Source organism: Macaca fascicularis, chromosome 10 (genome assembly GCF_037993035.2).
Source record: "Macaca fascicularis isolate 582-1 chromosome 10, T2T-MFA8v1.1".
Classification (NCBI taxonomy): domain Eukaryota; kingdom Metazoa; phylum Chordata; class Mammalia; order Primates; family Cercopithecidae; genus Macaca; species Macaca fascicularis.
In genome coordinates, this window is record NC_088384.1 from 72,637,992 (window position 1) to 72,658,448 (window position 20,457).

At 36.7% G+C, this 20,457-nt stretch overlaps 1 protein-coding gene across 5 annotated transcripts in view; it reads right to left on the reverse strand.

Annotated features, from left to right (window-relative positions):
* Positions 1-20,457, reverse strand: part of MACROD2 (mono-ADP ribosylhydrolase 2) — a 2,109,916-nt gene that overhangs the window by 1,380,332 nt on the left and 709,127 nt on the right. For all 5 annotated transcript variants that reach the window (XM_065522745.2, XM_045364082.2, XM_005568324.4 and 2 more), the window contains one exon: positions 15,800-15,916. In XM_065522745.2, the coding sequence (XP_065378817.1) occupies positions 15,800-15,916 (117 nt within the window). The remainder of the gene's footprint in view (positions 1-15,799; positions 15,917-20,457) is intronic.

The following is a 20,457-nucleotide window of genomic DNA, read 5'->3' on the forward strand; positions in this document are numbered from 1 at the left end:
TGCTCATCTGTTAAGCTGAAGGCCTTATTACCACAGGCATTCCCTCATAGAAAGGAAGTAAAAAAAATGAATTGGGAGTCTCCACAGTCTTGGCATGCTACAGAACCTATTTTTATGAATTGGAAAGCCCACTCTTAGGTCCAAGACAGTGGACTTCAGGCCATCAACAATAAGCCCAATCTCTCCAAGAAGGAGAGATTACTCTGGTGAGCCAGCTCACTCCTACAGCTCTAGCAGTGCCAGTTTCTGTTTTGAAAGCAAAATGCCTATGTTTGGTATGTAGATTATGACTGTGTCAGAGTCCAAATCAGCATGCATCAAAAAAGCACCAACATTCACAGAGGGAAATGCATTTTACTACTGCAAGCAATTTAGTTCCCCTGTTTAAATGGATTTTATACAAAATGTGGATAGAATGGAATAAAATAAATGCACCCATCACAAATCTCTTTTTCCCCCAAAGTACTAAGCTAAGATTTTAGCTATCTGGCATATCTATTACACACACACACACACACACACACACCCAACACCATATGTTTTAACTGTAAAAGAACAAGCTTACTCATCTATATCTAAGCATAACTGAATAGTTGAGTGATTGATATTCAGCTTCATAAGTGGAACTGTTTTTTACCTTCTGCTAGATATTCAATTATGATGTAAAAGGTCCATCATTTCAATTTTTGAAACAGTTCTATAAAACTCAGCTTATAATATCATGAAATGTAATGCTACATGGCACCTTGCAAAATACAGCATCTAAGATCTTACATGAAGAGAAGAAGTGAAAAATGAGTTTTCCTCAGACTATATATAGGTATATATTACACACAGAGACACACACACAAAATATGGTTAAAGTTCATCTCTCAAAGAATATTCATACTGCTCCTTTAATATAAGGAGAAGTTAAACTCAACTTCTAGATTTAAAGTTCTGTGATAAAAGTTGATACCTGAGGAAAAGAAATTAGTTTTCACACAGGTATTAAACTACATATTACTGGAATATATGCTTAAGAATATTTCTGCACAAATAGAGTTCAAGTTGTGAGACTGACTGCCTTCCTTATAATAAAATAAGATTCCATTCTGTAAAATTAATGTTATCTCCCTGACTATCATGCTATTTCCTTCTCTGTCCCAAATAACAATAAACTCTGGCGGTCTACAAAGAGGAAGATGCCCAGCTTGCTCTGACACAAAATAATAAATAGATTTCTCATGTTGCTGCAAGGTCCCTGGCATCCTATTTGTAAAGAACAAGTTGTAAAGCTTTATTATTTCCCATAAAATCTGAACAGTTTGAACACAGAGGAAATACACATCAATATTCCCCCTTTTAACACATTTACAACATTTAAGCAAGTTGTAAGCACTTGGGCTAGCAGTCTCAATCAGAAAAGTCAGTTATAACACATTTCAAACCCATAAAATTATCACTTTATTTTAATGAGGTTTAACAATAAATTGAGCTTAGAAATAGACTTTGAACACTGACTCTATATCAGGGGGAAAGGACCTTACTATCAATTCATGAGCTTTTCATTAGGCAGGTCAGAACATGGCTCTCAGGTCCCTGAAGTTCTTTAAACCTCTTCCTTCCTGCTTTATTTCATCCTGACACTATTACTTAAGTTATAGACTTTTGAAATATATGAAAAAGATGTGCAGCACATCTAAAACTTGCTTGGTAGGTATATTAAATATGAAATATGAGTTTGACCTTACCATATGTTGATGCTATTTTCCTGGTTTATTTGTATCTATTAGCCAAGTTACTAGAGGAATCAAATGAACAGAGCACGAAACTGAAAATACTCTTAGGCTAGTTCTTCCAACAACTTTGTTAATAATTGTAAATAATTAAATTATATTAAATTTATTAAAATAATTAAATTTAATTATTTAATTAAATTAATAATTAATTAAAATTTCCTATGCGCACGTATTTGCTCATTCACAGGTGGTTTTGAATATGTTCCTAGGATATGGAGATGTAACACCGAATGAAGTCCTCACTTTCATAAGATTACATTCTAGTGGAAGAGAAAAACATTCAACAAGAAAAACAATAAAGACATTAAATAACCTCAGATGATTATAGGGGCCGTGATGTCAACTAAAGCAGGGCAAGAAGATAGAGAGTGAAGAGGTGACATTTTAGAGAAAATGGTTGGGGTGATCTTACTGAAAAACAGCTAACCATGTGCAGTGTTTACTTGGAGTTAAGTAGTGCTCTGGGTACCACACAGACATTAACTCATGAGAACCTCAGTACCACTGTGAGGGTGGGGCGATTGTCAGACCTATTTCCCGATGGCAACATGGAGGCACAAAGAGGTTAAACAACTTGCCCAAGTCCAGAGCCTACGTTTGAGCCTAGAATGTTTGGCTTCAAAGTCCATGTTATTAACCATTTAGACAGTGTGGCTATTAATGGAAAGAACATCCCAGATGGGAAGGCCAATACCAACAGATCTTTTCATTGTAAGGGCCCCCAAGTAAAATTCCCATTTCATCACTTAAGTATCTGTGCGATCTTGGGCAAGTTACTTGATTCATTTCAGCTGAGCACAGCACAGTTCCATGAGGGTGAGGTCCCTGTCTGTTTTGCACAGTATTATATTCCAAAAAAATAAGCAAAGCACCTCGCACATATTGGGGAGCAAATCAGTGCTTGTTGCATGAATGAATCATTTGCCTACTATGTAGCAGATAGATTGTTAGAGGCAAAGTGTACACTCTTAAACAACAGGGTAAAAATCCTTGCCTAGTTCTTAGGCACTGCCTAGAAACTGGTGTCAGTTGCCAGAAAAGCAATTTCTAGATTTCTTTCCAGCTTTAAACTGCCGTCATTGTGACTCTACCAAAAGCTCTACTGTTCCCAAACATATATCCTCAAGAACAGTGATAAGTAAAAAGTTGTTAATTACCATGATGAACAATAAATAGAAACATCTCACTTTCAGGCTTTAAAACATTGATCCCATATTTCTGAATGGAGTGATAAGAAAAAAAAAATGAGAATAAGGGAGGAAACAGGGCTGTGTGATAGTTAATCTCAAAGTAAGTATAAACAATAAGATGTTACTTGTAGTGTGATATTAATGTGTTTAAGGTAACAGGTTTGGTGCCCATGACAATCAGTTAATTTGGTATATGGAGAAATCTTGCCATTGCACAACACAGAGAATTTAAGGAAAGGTTCAAAATACCGTATTAACGCTTGATGTGCAGTTCCCTGTTTCAGCTCCCCCTTTGTGCATAGCTATATGGATCATTCTAACTATGGAATATTCTATGTACAGAGCTCTGACCATTCTTGTGGGATATATTTTGATGTAGGGTTTCTCAATCTGACATAATTCTTCTCAGGCAACAAGCATTATTAAGAGGAAGAAAATCAAAATAACTTTTGTTAATTTTAAAACAATAGGTAGGACATGTCCTGGACATATGGAGGAGGAAAGCCCAGTTCCATCAGCTTAGCCAGCACAGCAGCAGTTAGCTCTCCTCTGCCAGCCACTCCAGGTTGCCTACCAATACATTTCCTGAGGGATCCCCAGTGTCCTTCATCCCAGTTCCATCAAGCCACTCCCATACCCAAAATCTCTCATATTGCTTTCCCAAACAGCTCTACGAACTGAACACATATTCCATATTCACAAAACATATTATAACTCAGAAGGAAATATATGTTCTACATGAGAATGAAGGTCATGAGAGATGACATGCATATGTATTTAATATACTGTGCTAAGTATAGGAGTAACATAAAAGCAGGAACAAACTCAACCAGCCCAGTAAGGAAGGACAACAGTTTGGCATCACATGCCATGATATCAGAAAGCAGACACTAAGGATCTGTAAACAAAAGGGATTCCCAAGAGACCCCTTTGCCCTCCACAGACCTCCAAATGGGTAACTAGACTCCAAATACAATACAGACACAATTTTAAAAAGAACTTGAAAAACTCCAGTTAAGGCTGTGTCTCATGATCTTCACTAAGCAGAATAAACACAGAGAGAGAATAAATCTTTCCTCAAAATGTCACAGGTAGGAAGAGGCAAGCTCCAGAAGGCCTTAGGAAATTACAGGGATTTCACAAATAGCACGTGATTAAAAATGAAGCAAACTCTCGGTAGTTCTGAAAAATAAAATGGCTAATGGGAAACACACCAGCTTATACAGCAAACACATTTAGAAGGGCACCACAACAAATGCGGATGAGAAGTTACCTCTGCTTTACTTAGCTCACAGCATTAACAGAGGACACAAACTGAATTAATTTTCCCCCCAAAACAGAAACAGTGATTCTTATCAGTTAAAAAAAAAAAAGCATGTGAGTGGCAAAAGTAAAGACTAGAGCATGGTCAAGGAGTAGCAGGAGCAGGTAAATATTAATATCCAGTTGTGTGTTTTGGTTTGTGGTGTTCTTTACTAAGCTGGACGTTGGGTTCTCTTTGACTATCTATCTATCTACCTACCTACCTATCTGAGAAGTTTTCATTCATAATAGTTTTTCCAACCTAATATGCTGCCTATGACAGAGGTATGGCAAAGGGCTTTGGTTGTACAATGTAATATTACCTGCTATGTGATTTCGCTTTCATTTTCCAATTTAGGCCCGTCCCTGACACAGACAGGTTCTGCACTGAGAAAATGTGATCGACATCGCCCACTCTGATAGTGAGCCCCTTCCCCTGCTTTATAAACTTCAGAGTCATAGTTGCTGCATTAGCTACCTATTGCTACATAACAAATTACCCCACACTTAAAATAACAAATATTTATTATCTCACAGTTTCTGCAGGCCAGGAAGTTTGGAGTGGCTTGGCTGGATGCCTCTGGCTCAGGGTCTCTCATGATGCTGGAGTCAAACTGTCAGCTAGGGCTGCAGACATCGGAAAGCTTGATTGGGCAGGAGAATGTGCTCACTGATGTGGCTGTGGGCTGACTTCAGAAGACCTGCTTGCAAGCGCACTCATATTGCTGTAGGCAGGCCTTAGTTTTACAGCATACAAGCCTCTCCAGAAGGTGTCCCTCACAACATGGTAGTTGGTTTTTCCCTCCTCTGGACTGCCCCTGACATAGAAACTGGTCATGCTCAGAGAGAGTATGTCATGAATTAAATGGTGACTCCAAATAGTTATGCCTGTGTCCTGATATCCGGAACTTATGAATGTGAACTTATTTGGAAAAGGATCTATGTAGATGTAATTAAGTTAAGGATCTTGAGACCTTGAGATGATCCCAGATTCGAGTGAGTGTTAAATCCAGTGACAAGTGTCCTTATAAGAGAAGCGGTACAGACACAGAGAGAAACAGGGAGGATGTCAGGTATAAACAGAAGCAAAGATTGCAGTTATGTTGCCACAAGCCAAGAAACACCTGAGGCCAATGGAAGCTGGAAGAGACAAAGATGGATCTGCTCCTGGAACCTTCAGAATAGGGCATGGTCCTGCTGACACCTTATTTTGGCCCTCTGGCCCCCAGAACTGAGAGAGAATAAATGTCTCCTTTTTTAGGCCATCAAATTGTGGTAATTTGTTACAGCAGCTCTAGGAAGCTAACACAGAGTGAATTGAAAGACAGAGAGAGATGGAAACCACAGTCTTTTCTTTAAACTAATTTCAGATGTTCCCATTATTCTGACATACTCCGTTTGCTAGAAGGGAGTCATTAGGTCCAGGCCATGCTTCAGTAGAGGGGAATTAAGCTCTACCTCTCCAGAAGAGAAATACCAAAGAATCTGTGGACATATCTTTAAAACCAAGAATCTGTGGACATATCTTTAAAACCAATAAAGCTGCCATCTGAAGTTTCTCAAAATAACTTTTAAAGTACCCCTTTTCTCTGAGGTCAAGATACTGGAAAGAGACACAAGCAAATGTCTGAGTCTTGAGCCTTGTATCGAATATTTATTAACCCCTATCTGAGACTTCCATATTTTCTCAAACACCAGTCACTGTTGCACATATACTGATGGATTATTGTCATAAACTTTATTGGCAAAGCCCATGGGACCATAATTAATTTATACGTAGCTCATCTAAAATTACTTGCAATATTACTACAAATTACTAGAAATATTAAGGCACCATATGAAATAAGAAATTTTTATTTTAAAAATACATTCATGTTCAGCGTCTCACTTAACAGTTACTAAATTCTCACGATACTTCTGTAAGAGGGTTGGTATGATCAAAGAGACTAAATGAGGCAGTACATTCAGCAGAAAGATCACTATACTAAAAGTCAGGCTGTAGTCTTAGCACTGTCCCTTACCACATGACCCTGGGAAAAAATAAGTAATTTTCCTGGGCCTGGGTTACTTTATTTGTAAAATTCTGAGATCAAATAGGTAATAATTAAAATTCCTGTCAGCTCTGTCAGAAGCAGCATTCCCTTTGTTATCTCCAAAAATTAGACTAAAGTTACAAATATGTAAGAACTGAAATAGAATATTTGTAGCAAGGGAGAACATTTGAAAAATGTATGAACTATCCTTATTGTATACATCTGGTAAGGGGATGTTTTTTTTTTCTCATAGCCCTTACCATTATCTGAGGTTCTTTGCTTTTATGTGACTTGATCATTAGTGCCCTCTCTCTGCTAGGGCATAAGCTCGGAGAGGACAAGGGACCTGCTGTCTTCTTCACTATAGTCGTCTACACTCTAGAAGAGCACTCTAGCTGCAAGGAATTACTCAATAAAACATGGGTTGAACAAGCAAATCAAGTGTTCCAGGTATTTTACAAATAACAACAGAGCCATGTATCTTTCTTATCTGACAGTGTTAAGAAGCAGTTCTGCATGTATGGTTTAACAGACACTCCAGAGTTAGATCTTCATACTCCTAGACAATCATGTATGAGGAACCTCAGGCTCAGAAGTTAAGGACTTTACCAATTACAACACTCTGCATTCATGTATCTCAGATCTTCTACCATGACATTTAGTGTTCCTGACACAGAATCAATCTTATATTCTATAATACAGAGCTTGGTTCCATGAACATTTTCAAGTAGAAACACCTCTAATCAGGTCATAACATGGCCTGATATTTAATCTTTGGGATTAGGGATTAATTACAAGGGGAGTTAATACATTCACAAAGTGTTCACTGTGTACTACTTTTTAATCAAATCATATGTGTAAGTAATAGCTCAAGGAACATCTTAACACAGGGAGAAAAAAAATCTACATTTTTACTCAGCATTTGCTACTTATTTCAATAAATGTGTTCTGCCATCTCTGCACATTAACTACCGTAGCTCTGAGATTAACCTTTCCTGTTTGCTTGTGCCTGACCTCAGAGCATCCTAAATTACTCAAAGCCATTCCGATGGCTTTAATTTATGAGAACACCTCCAAATATTCATCTTTTAAATCCTGAAAATGATTATCCCTGCACAACAGTGGCTCTCTTTTTAATCTTAGCTGATAACTCTGATTAAACACATCCAAAGGCTGATTACCCCCACTGCGGTTAATGCCAGTGTCACTGCTAACTACTTATTTCACAGCGGGAATTGCCTTCAAGAGCCCATTTACATTATTACCTAGAATTGATTTACACTGTTACTTCCTATTGATCACATAGGAAATAGGAGGTATAGACGGCGTCCTCTAAAGGCTAGCTATGATGGCAAATAATGCAAAACACAGCTGTTTAATTCTACACTCGGCCAGTAACACAGAAGTGTAAACACCAGTTGCTTCCAAAAGGTAGATATTTTTTAAAAGACAACATTTAGTATTAGAATCATTAAGTTATTTCATCACAAAGCCATTTGGGGGTGGACTCTATGTTATCACAATGGGTCAAAATAAGAGAAAATGAAAGAAGCTAAGCGTAAGACAGACATGTGGCATGTGGATTAGCAAAGTTTGGTCCCTGTGCTTTCTTATACTGCTAGCCTTTGAGCAGGGAGTATGTTTGGTGATGGGATACGAGAGATGCTAAAAGCAGCAGGAGTACTAGCTCTGCAGATTCCTGGAATCATGCCGTTCTCTCTTGAGTGTCTTCTTGCTCGGTTTCCTGCAGTGGCAGCTATGATTACGACAAAAGATAAGAGGAGAAAAAACAATGCTTTCATTAAGTCCTCCAGCAAATATGTATCAAGAGCCAACTCTGTTCTGGGTACTATGTCAGATGCTAAGGATATCGGGTAAATAAGACCCATAGGAGGCCTTTCCTTCTAAAAATGTTATTTTGTCTAAAAAGACAGGTAATAAACAAACAAACAAACAAATACGGATGTCATCACTAGTGAAAAATGCTACAAAGGAAAAGGAGAATGTGTCAGAGTTCTCTTCAAAAAAAGCCCTAATCTGTGACCCAAATGGATGCCTGTGTTGTATAGCCAAAAGAAATCTTAAGGCAAGGGTGCTACTGAATTCCACCACTCTCTAGGGCCAAGGCCCTTACACTTGAGCACGCAGTAGAGTTACTTGGAGAACTTGTTAAACCACAGGGTTTCTGAATCAGTAGGTGTGGGGTGGGGCATGAAAATTTTTATCTAACAAATTCCCAGGTGATGCTGCTGCTCCAGACACCACGTTTTGAGAACCACTGCTCTGGTTTTTAGAATATTTCTGCCCTTATTTCCACATTCATCATGAGGATCACTAAGGAGATTAAATGCATGAAACTGCTTAATATAAATGAAAAGGGTGGCAATTACGGAGAAATAGATTCAAATAAAACCTGAATTCCTTAAGCACTTAAGGAAAATGAGCCAATCAGAGTTGATTTTAGGAGGAACAATCCCATCTTCAAAAGGAAGATGATTTCATGATCTTCAAAAGTAGCTTTTCTCTTTGTGTAATATAAGTCATTTAATTATGGAAGGGGCTCATGAGGGCCCTCAGGTCTTCATCAAAGGCTGGCAGAGTCATACTCCTAGCAGCATGCCCACTCCACCGCTTTCACAATCAGACACCTGCTGGGAGAGCCCATGATGGCTGAAATCAGGTCACCCTTTGCAAAGGACTAACTCAGAACCATCTTATGAATTACCTGCTCTAGAAACTGCATTTCCTGTGGACTGCAGGCTCCTTTTCAGCACATTAGCTAACACCACCGGAAGAAACAAGGAACAAAGGTTTGCTTCCTAATACTCTGGTGGTTTAAACTTACTCTCCCTTCAGAGACTTGACTTATTCACTTCCCAGATCTGGCCCTATTGGGAAAAATCATCATATTTTTCTAGGCATTCTTTTCAAGGTGGCCTTATTATTTGAAAGATTTGAAAGGTTTCAGATCATCCTCCCAAGGTAATGTTCTCTTGAGGCAACAGAAGCAAGGATGTCCCAAGGAATAGAGGGTAGGTATTTTAGTCTCACCTTTATCAATTTTGATCTGAATAAGTAACATCACATTTAATAAAATTCAATACTTAGTCTCTCTGAATCTCACCTTTCTTACTTTATAAGTGAAGACTGGCCGGGCGTTGTGGCTTGTGGCTCACGCCTGTAACCCCAGCACTTTGGGAGGCCGAGGCGGGTGGATCACCTGAGGTTAGGAGTTTGAGAACAGCCTGGCCAACATGGCAAAACTCCGTCTCTGGTAAAAATACAAAAATTAGACGGGCATCATGGTGTATGCCTGTAATCCCAGCTACTCGGGAGGCTGAGGCAGGAGAATCGCTTGAACCCGGGAGGCGGAGGTTCTCCTCAGCCGAGATCGCACCATTGCGCTCCAACCTGGGCGACAGAGCGGGAATCCCTCTGTCTCGTGGGGCAAAGAAAAGAAAGAAAGAAAAAAGAAAGAAAACTGCCACAGACCAGGGGCTGACAAACTTTTTCCGCAGAGGTCGGATAGTAAATACTTCAGGCTCTGTGGCCATAAAATCCCTGTAGCAACAACTCAACTCTGCCACATGAGAGCAGCCATAGACAATATGTAAACAAATGGCCACAACTATGTTCTAATAAAGCTTTATTTGTAAAAACAGGCAGCAGGACTGGCTAACACCTAACAGAGACTCCTTTCACAGCTCAGGGATCCTTGGCCACCATGATGCCTCTAATATGGATTTAGTTTGTTAATGGGAGCAACAGATTTATTTTCCCTGTACCTGTATTTCTCTGTGTTGGAAGAAAATATTACTTGTCATGTCACCTCCTCATAGGAATTTCAAAAGGACTGATGAGCTAGTGTTTCAAAGTACTATGATTTCTTGATAAAGGGCAGAAGAGAAGTACTAATTATTATCAACAATATATTTTAAGCTACTATCATCTGATTATTATTGCACCTGGGAATAGAATGTGAATTCTGGTTCATACCACTCATTCAAACATATTATGGTACAGTCTCTCACCTTAGAATTTCCCTTCAAATGATTAATGAAAACCTTGAGTTAGTCAATATTACCCCCTGATGCCTTCCAAAGATTAAATAAAAGAAATAAAAGAAACAGATTCCACCATTTCATTTACACAAGTTTAATATTTTTCCATTTATCTTTGATGACTATTCAGCCCTGAAGCCTAAAAATGAAGCATTCTAAAGAAATAAAATAGACATGTGAGCTATGCTGAAAACCATCAAATAAGGGTGATATGGTTTCTTTATTTTTATTTATTTTTTTCCTCCTTAGGAGAAACTCCATTAAGAGTAAATTTTGGAGACAGGAGACTTTGGAGTGTATATATGTTAAAATACATTTTTTAAAAACACAGTGGATAATTGACACTGATTTCATAATTTCTTATGGATATTAGCATAATTTTTCCTTATATTCCTACTACCAATTATCAACCAAGTTTGACACTTTCAGTAACTAATTCATTTGCTAGATATTTCTCTAGTACCTGTGATATACAAGGTACTCTGTTATAAAGGTGGAAAGTTTGCATATCTAACAATAAAAGGTAGCATGTGACAAGTGCCCTCAGTATGTTAACATGCAGTATTCTGGAGTGTGAAGAAAAAAGAAGGCATTTTTAGCTGAGGTGACAAGAGAAGACTTGTTTCATGGCAGAAGTGATATTTGAACTGAGTCTGGAAGACAAGTGAAAGGAGCAAAGAAAGAGCATTATAGATAGCTCAGATACAGACCCCATGGATACACATAGCATTGTGAGCAATTCATATCGTACAAAAGGTTGTAAGTAGTTCAGTGGAAGGCCAAAGGTAATCAGGCTAATGAGTCTATGTTTAAGGAAAAATCCACTATCAGATTTTGAGAGGATTAGAGTTACATTTTATTCATTCATTCAACAAATATCTTTTGAACCCCTATTATATATCACACATTTTTTTAAGCTATATGAATACAGCAATACATTAGAAAAATGCGGAAAGAAGAGTCTCTGCCCATATTCTGGTAGACAGAAACAGATAAGAAACAAAAGAAATAAGTAAATGAGCAATACATTAGAAAAATGCAGAAAGAAGAGTCTCCGCCCATATTCTGGTAGACAGAAACAGATAAGAAACAAAAGAAATAAGTAAATGATATATTTGAAGATTTAATTTACAGGTAAGCAATTATAAATTTAAAAACTGAAGCAATTATAAATAGGTTGGTTAGGGTGACATCTGATGTTACATTTGAACAAGAGTTTGAGGTAGGTAAGGAACAAGCCATGTAGGTATCTAGAAGAATAGAACTCCAGCAGAGGGAATGCCAGTGCAAAGGCTTTGAGGACCAGGTTCACACAAAGCAGCCTGTGTGAGTTGGGGAAGCACAGAAGGAGATGATGTAGAGAAGTAAATGTCACATCATGTAAAGTCTTGTAGACAATTTTAAGGACTCTGGATTTAAGAAAGTTAATTTACTAGAAATGTGCAGAATAATTGCAGAAGGAAAAGTATTAGAAGTGGAGGCAACAGTGTTTTTAAAAAATTATTTTTCAAGTGAAAAAGTCCTGAAATAATTCACTCATTTGATCCTTCATTTATTCACATTAATTCAGCACATATTTAGGAGACACTATGATTGATATTGACATCGGAACTGACTCAGGTAGACAAATCTTGCCCATGTGAAGCTTACTACCTGGTGGAATGATGATAGCATGAATAGAAATGTCCCATATGTCAATAAGCTTCTAAAAATCCATAAAAATTTAAATTGTATTATGAATTCAAAAAATATCTAATATTGTAGAGAAGATTCCCAAAAGATCCAATTACATAAACAATCCTCCGTCTACTTTCTAAGTCATTTCCTTACCAATAGGCTTCAATGAAAAATTGACCAATATTCTTTCTACCCTTAAGATTTCTTTTGAAAAGAATGATTGGATATTCTTAACGTCAAAAAGAAATCATTCAAAACATCCAAGCAGTGAAAAGTAAACTAAATATCTGGGGCTTATCATTCTGCCAATCATGATGAGTCACAGAACACAGAATACAAGCATAATTAATTCAAATACAACCATTTATGAATAGATTAATTTAGCAAGCATAAAAGAGGCAAAAACCAGTTCAAAATTATCAAGTTTGTCTGTAACCCAGACAATAGCATTTTCTAAACAAATTGCTGATGCATGAAGATATTATCACTTGTGGCTGGATGACTGGCTTTAGTACCCCTATAATGATAAACCCGCTGTCTCGGAGGACAGATAGGAACTAGTCTCTGCTGTCAAACTGTCATGGAATTATTAAATATGGAGAGGAAAAATGACCCAAACAGTATGTAATGAGCTCCCTTTTCATTCTCACTACAAAAGCACATCTGTGGATTGTTAATGACTCTGAAATGGATAAACCAAATTGATGAGAAAGAAAAACAACTCTCAGGGATAGGGAAAGGGAAAATCAACACACACAATGTTTATAAAACATAATTTTAAATATAAGGGCTTGTGAAAGTACTGTGAAATACTATAAAGTGGCATAAAAATGTAAGCTATTAGTACTCATTTTCATATTGCTTTCCTTGCTTTCCTTTATGCTTTTAATATAAATCATTAACCTTTTAAATATATAGGAAGAAACAAGACCTAGTCACAAATATTCCATGTTTATGACTTTTATGAGGTGGCACTGCAATGCCTGTCTGGTAATTTCTATTCTATTGGATGAGTTTTTACTAAACATGCCCTGTGGGCTGCATGCAGTGACTTGAGTATGTGTTGGCTCTCAGGATCTCAGCTCTCATGGATTCTGTAGCTAGTCCTGCCAACTGACTCGTCATTTCTAGCTTCACGGTCCCAAAAGATCCCCTTGCCCCAGGATGCCCATGAAAGCCACACTTCAGTTCAACGTGATGACTCAAGCATTGGAATCCTTCAAGCACAGGTATTGACTTATTGATCTTTGTTCCTCAGTGCCTGGTATTGTGCAAGTCTTCAATAACCTTAAAATAAGATGAATGGCATTCAAAGGAAACAGAATAACTTATTCAGAGGGATGTCAAACAGATACAAGCACATTTAAAAAATTATCACAGTATGAACCCATACACTAGAGCCACCATTTTATTTGGGAGTATTTAATGATTCTGAGTATATTGTTCTTTAGAAAGTTCAGATTTGGAGAAATTTGATTTGTGTTTTAATACACAAAAAAGAAAACAGTGAATCAATAGGAGACTTGGAATACTGCTTGGTTTAAGGACAAATACAAATCTGAAAACAGTCAATAATCTTGCCATTATTATAGCAGTTGACAACCTTGCTTCTTCTCAGGGCGGTATAAGTTAGGTAAATTATGAATGTAGCAAGGTATTAGAAAGGAAAAGAATCAACATTTTAAAAAATAGCACTATATAATTCTGGAGAGGGAAATCACCGTTAATACACAGATCATGACCTCTGAGTTACAAAGAGAACTGCTCTAAACACCATTCTACACAAAGGGTTTTTTTGACACAAATACATATTCCAAGTAGTAGTGAAGAGCCATTTGGCACATGATTTGACTATTTCACACTAGGTAAAGACACTAACAAGAAAAATAAATGAAAAGTCATTAGAGAAAAAATTAAACAGCATATATAGTTGATATACAATCATGCTTTGCTTACCAACAGGAGTATGGTCTGAGAAATGACTCCTTAGGTGATTTCATCGTTATGCAATCATAAGGTACACTTACACAAACCTAGATGGTATAGCCTACTACACACCTAGACTATATGATACAGCCTATGGCTCCCAGGCTACAAACCTGTACAACATGTTACATACTGAATACTGCAAATAATTGTAACACAATGGTAAGTATGTAAACATAGCTAAACATAGAAAAGGCTCAGTAAAAATATAGTACAGGTTGAATCCCTAATCCAAGTTTTGAAATTCAAAATGCTCCAAAATCTAAAACTTTGTGTGCCAACATGATGTCACAAGTGGAAAATTCCACACCTTATCTCATGTGACAGGCCACAGCCAAAACACAATAAAAACTTTGTTTCATGCACAAAATTATTTAAAATATTGCATAATATTATGCTCATGCTACGTGTATAAGGTATATATAAAACATAAATGAATTTTGTGCTTAGACTTGGGCCCCATCTCCAAATTTTGTACATGCAAATATTTCAAAATCTGAAAAAAAGATCTAAAATCCAAATCATGTCTGGTCTCAAGCATTTTGGGTAAGGGATACTCAATCTGTATTATAATCTTATAGGACCACTGTCATATATGTGTTCCATCATTTACCAAAGCATCACTATGCAGTACATGAAAGTACTTTCACTGAAACCATTATGAACAATATAGGATGCAATATTATATTGATAAAGAAAAATACTGTTTTAATATATTAGTATTTACTACAAGTCCTCAAATTTAAACATACCTTTACAGTAATCTTTAAAATATAACATGCTATTCTCCATTCACATACATCCACAGGAAATTCACTGTTAGATAACCTGTCTATATATAACCCATAGTATCCTATAGGTTGTATTATAAATTTCCATTCATGTTTTCTCCAGTGCTAAAATAAAAACCAAAACCAGCTTCACTTTTACATAAAATGTATTCACAGATCTCAGCAGTATCATAAGAAGTGGGTGAATGCAATAATCGACAAATTGGCATCTCAGTTTCCAGGTCAATGCACACCTGAATGATGCAATGAAACCCTCTACCTCCATCCTCAGGCCCTGAAGATTATGGGATAAAAAAGCTATGACATTGACCAGCTTCTCTCTAAGTATTTTATCCCATACCATGCCACCCAGTTGGTTGAATGACTAAGCAACAAGGTCAATCAAATGCAATACTTCTCTCTATTAAAATATAATGGAAATTTTGACCATTCCACATTCAAAGAGCAAATACATTCTCACACTGACAACCAGATTTCGTTGGCTTTTCCTGAAAGCAAAGTGTGACAGATGCCTTGGCTGTAATTGCCAATCAGCCTTTACATGGCAGCTGAAAACACAATACATCACTTTGATCTCCTTTGCTCTAAACACATCCACAATCAAGAAACCTGAACAAGAAATAAGAAATTGGCATCATTTCCAGGAGCTGTCACTCTGTGGCACTTAAATGCTATAATGTATATTTTGCTCATATTTTTATTTCCCTTTCAGAGACACTCCGTCAAAGATTTGAATAGTTAAACATCGTATGTGCATATATACATATATATATTATATACACTATGTATATAATATATATATTTGCATATATTTGGAGACATATTTGGAAAGCATGTTTTTATTACCATGTACAAAATCTGAACTCAAGCACATTTAATTAAGTACCACCACTGCCATTTCCTTTTCCATTTATACACTGGATTAAAACAAGACGTCTCATCTGATTTTGAAACAGTATTCAAAACAGTTGTACTCACATTTTGCAGGCAGGTCATAGCCACATGTGATTTTTGCATGTCCAGTATCACAGCCATTCAGGTTACGACATTCAGCTAGCAAACAGGGGCCAGCTGCTCTATGAATACAGCCATCCACTAAGGGAGAAAGAAGAAAGTTAGCTTATATTTGGCATTTGTAAATAAATGTAAAGCTCAAGATGGGAAGAGGAAAAGAACTCAATTTGTTCTTCCTGTAAATAACCATAGCCCATGGAAGAAAACCCAGGGTGTTCAATGTTTCAAACACTAGCTTATCTGTGTGTGTGTGTGTGTGTGTGTGTGTGTGTGTATGTGTGTGTGTGTTTATGTAGTGAACAGAAGTAGAAGGGTTATAGAAGTTGTGTGCTAAACAACAGGTTCTCTGGGGTGGGAGAATCCTTGATACAGAGCATATTCCCATTTCAATGGTATAATTCCTTTCCCCATATCCAATTTTAAGCTATTAACTTGATGTCACTGAACACAGGGTTGAGAAGAAATGCTCACAATTGTCTCTCCCTCCCAAGCTGTTATGTGTTGCCTCTAACACACCACAGGTTAGAGAAGAAAAAAGGTCAGGAAGAAACCTAGAAAGGTACTCTGAAACATTTGTGCTCACCTCAAAACTGAAGGAATAGAATTAAAGCTACCAAAATCAAAACTAAACCTTTGAGCAACTTCTCCCTGCAACAGAATGACACAAATATGACTGTGTTTCTGCAGGGTGTCTGACTGGGTGCTGCGCAAAGGTAGATTCGGTCTTGCTTAACACCCATAAGACCACCCCTTACTCTCCCTTGGCGGGGCCTGAAGCAGAACTTCTGTGCTGCTCTGACTCTGACAGAGGGGCAGGCTTTATGCCTGTGACCAGCTTCAGGTCTCATCAGCTCTCTGGCTTTACATCTGGGACCCTTTCACATTGAGGCATCACAAATTACCTTTTGAGAGCACAAATTTGATGTCACTGGAAATTAAAGCTCTCTGTGTGTGAGTGCACAGGTGGAAGGGTACAAGACTAAAAGATCACAGACACATAAATTAGGAAACTGAGAATTTGGGGTTTTGGTTGTTATTGAACGGGCCCCTTGGACAGAAAAAAAAAAGTAAGACTGTAAAATAAAGGCAAAGAGAGAGTAATAGTAACTGGGATGTGAAAATAGAATATTAGAAGTCTGAAGACTTCTCCTTCTCTCCACAGTTCGTAACACCATGTAATTGATCTTTGCTCTTTATTATTATTATCATTATTTTAGAGGAAGCTGGATATGGGACAAGCTATTGGCACTAAGGGAAATATAGACAACCTGGACTTGTCTAATGTCCAGGTTGACTTCTGCTGCCACTGCATGGCAGGGAGGCATCACTTTTGGCCTCGCAAGTGTCATAGGGAAACAAGATTATCTGGGCTTTATTACTTCACCACTTGCACGTCACCAAAGTTTGACAATGAACCTCATCCTCAAAGACACTCACAACAAAATTAATTCACTCCAGACTACACTACACTGCATATTTCACAAAATCTAGGTTGAAATCCAGACTTTAACATTTACCAGATATAGGATGCTCTAACCACTGGTTTTCTTGTAAGTCCTTGTCAATAATGGTAGTATCTCACATAGTTACAAAGTTGTGCATTAAATTTGAATAATTTTGTGCATGGAAGGCATTCAGCAAAGTGTCTAGTACAGTGTTACGTGTCCTCTTGGTGGTAGTTATCTTAAGTACTCTAAATCAAAATTTTGTGTAAATTTTGAAATAATTCTTCTTTATTTAAAAAGAAGAAATATAGAACAGCAAGAAAAACCACTCTTTTCTCACTGTTTATGCACACATGCTGAAACATAAAATTTTTTCCCTTACAAAGAAACATTAATATATTGTTAAAATTCTTTCAATTAGCAGTTTTACTTTTTAAATTTATTACATGAAATTATTAACACAAGTTCAAAAAATATGTACACAAGGATGTCACAGTTGTTTACAATAGTGAAAACTGGATCTACTCAGATGTCCAACAGGAGCTGGTTAAATAAATAAAAGCCCATCAATGCCATAGACTGTATAAAAGCACTTAAAATGAATAGACCAGCTATAGGTAAACACAGTCCTTCACATGAAAAGATTTCTCAGTGAAAATGCCAGGTTTAGAAAAGTATATATAGTATGGTTACCATTTTGTTTACAACATTATACACACAGACATATACATATATATATGTACTGAATATACATATATATGGGTATATATGTAATGTAATGTATATATGTAATGTGTGTATATATATATTCAGTACACACACATATATATGTACTGAAAATACATGCACCTTTGGTGATATGATTATGAGATGGGAAACAGAGGGTGAGATTACTGTATAGGGAAAAAAATATATCCTAATTTCTTTATATATGAAAATTTTTTACAAGAGCTTAAAGAAAAGTATTTTAAAGAAAACGGTTTTTTCTTGGCAAAGAGATAATTAGTTACTTTGAAACAGATAATGAAAATGTAATTTTCTAGTATACTTAATCATATGCTGTCAAATATTATCTGCATTATTTAGATTGCACCTTAATGCAGTTTGCAGATATCTAATTCTCAAAATTTTCATGATTATCCCAGTATTCCTGACTGCATTCAGGCCATGAAAGTCTGGCTGAAGAGCTATTTAATAATAATGAATACAGCTTAAATGTACTGGATGCATCAATGTGCTGGGCACTGCGCTGAGGACAACCTTATAAGGTAAATACTAATTTTATCATCTCCATTTCATAGGATCTTAGAAGAGGTTAGTAACTTGCCTACATTCACAAAGTACTCACAATGTGATTCAAAATCCTAGATTTGTCTGATGCTGCAACCATGCTCTTAACCATTATAAATCACTGTCTTCTCAATTCCTGCATGTGGCATATCGAAGCACTATATATTACATTACTTTTAAATTCCCATCCATTGTATTTATGATTTATAATGTACACACAATCAAATGTACATATTTTAAGTATGCAGCTTTGATAAGTTTTAACAACTGTGTGCATTTATGTAACCATGATGCTAATAAAGATACAAAACCTTTCCATCAACCCAAAAAGCTACCTTGTGCCCTTTCCATTCAGTTTCCCCTCCCCTCACCCAGAGGGAGTTCCTGTTCTGACTTTGACCACCAGAACTGTTTTACCTGCTATATAACTTCAAATTTTATATACAGATAGAGAGACTGCCTTCTTTCACAACACATATTAAATATTTCTGAGATTCATCTGTGTTGTATCTATTTAGACTTCATTCCTTTTTATTTCTAATACTCCATTGTTGACTATGCCGTAATTTCTTTATCCATTCATCTGTGAATAGACATTAGATTTCTAGTTTTTAGCTATTATAAATCAATCTGCATACTTGTATAAACCATCTTGTAGCTATATGTTTTCATTTCCATTGGACAAATATCATTGAGTGAAATTACTAGGTAAGTATATATTTATTTTATAAAGAACATAACAGTTTTCCCAAGTGATTACCATGTTACACATAACCCCAGCAATGTGGCAGAGTTCAAATTTTGGCAATCCCTTGGTGTTGTCGGCCTTTTTAATGCTGGTAATTCTAATGACTATAAAGGAGTATTCAATGCACATTTCCCTGATAATTAATGAGGTTAGATATCTTGCCAAATGTATATTGGCCATTCATAGATCTTATTTTTGGAAGTGTCTGCTCATGTCTTTTGCTAATTTTTGTTGTCTTTTCATTACTGAGTTTTGAAAAATCTGTTATTAATTCCATTCCAATTTTTAAAATTTCAAATATTTCATTTTTTTTCTTAAAATTTCCATTCGGTTCTTCTTCTTACTGTTTTCCTATGACTCCTGAAATTTCCCATCTCCCCACCCATTCTACTTATCTAGTCACGTAAATTCCTTAACAGATTTGACATAGTTATTTTAATATCCCTATGTGCCAATTCCATTATCTAGGTCAGCTATGGATCTGTTTGTATTGACTCATTTTTCATTTGACGCTGGGATACATTTTCTTATTTCTTTGCATGTCTAGTAAATTACTGATGGCATATTGAAACTTGTGTATAATATATGGTAGAGGCTTTAGATTCTATTATCTTAGAAGATTCTATTGTCTTAGAAGTTTGTTCTAGCAGGCAGGTAAAATACTGTCAGGTAATATGGAAGCTTTGTTAAGGTGGGTCTATTTCAGTTTTTCCTTTAGTTCTATGATAAATCCCTTAGTCCCAGGATGTAGTCTTTACTCCTATCACATGGCCCTTCTGGAGTTTCAATGGAAAACCCAAGATGTTAGCCAAGCCCCCTCTAACTTCGGGAGAACTAAAATTCCAAATTCTGTAGACACACAGTTAAGAAGCTGCTGAATTATCTGTTCAGTTATTTACACCTTCTAGCTTTCATTTTCTTCCTAGGCTTCTTAGACTCTTTCTCTGCATATGTATAGACTCAACCAAGGATTAAAGAGGGATTTATTTGTAGATTTTGGGCTCCTTCATCTGTGACTCTCTCCTTTCTGGCATCTCCTCCTCAATTCCTATTCTGACAATCCTGAATTCAGTCCTGTGGTTTCCCATGTCAATAAACTATTGCTTTCTATTTCAGCCCTCTCAGCCATTTACCACATG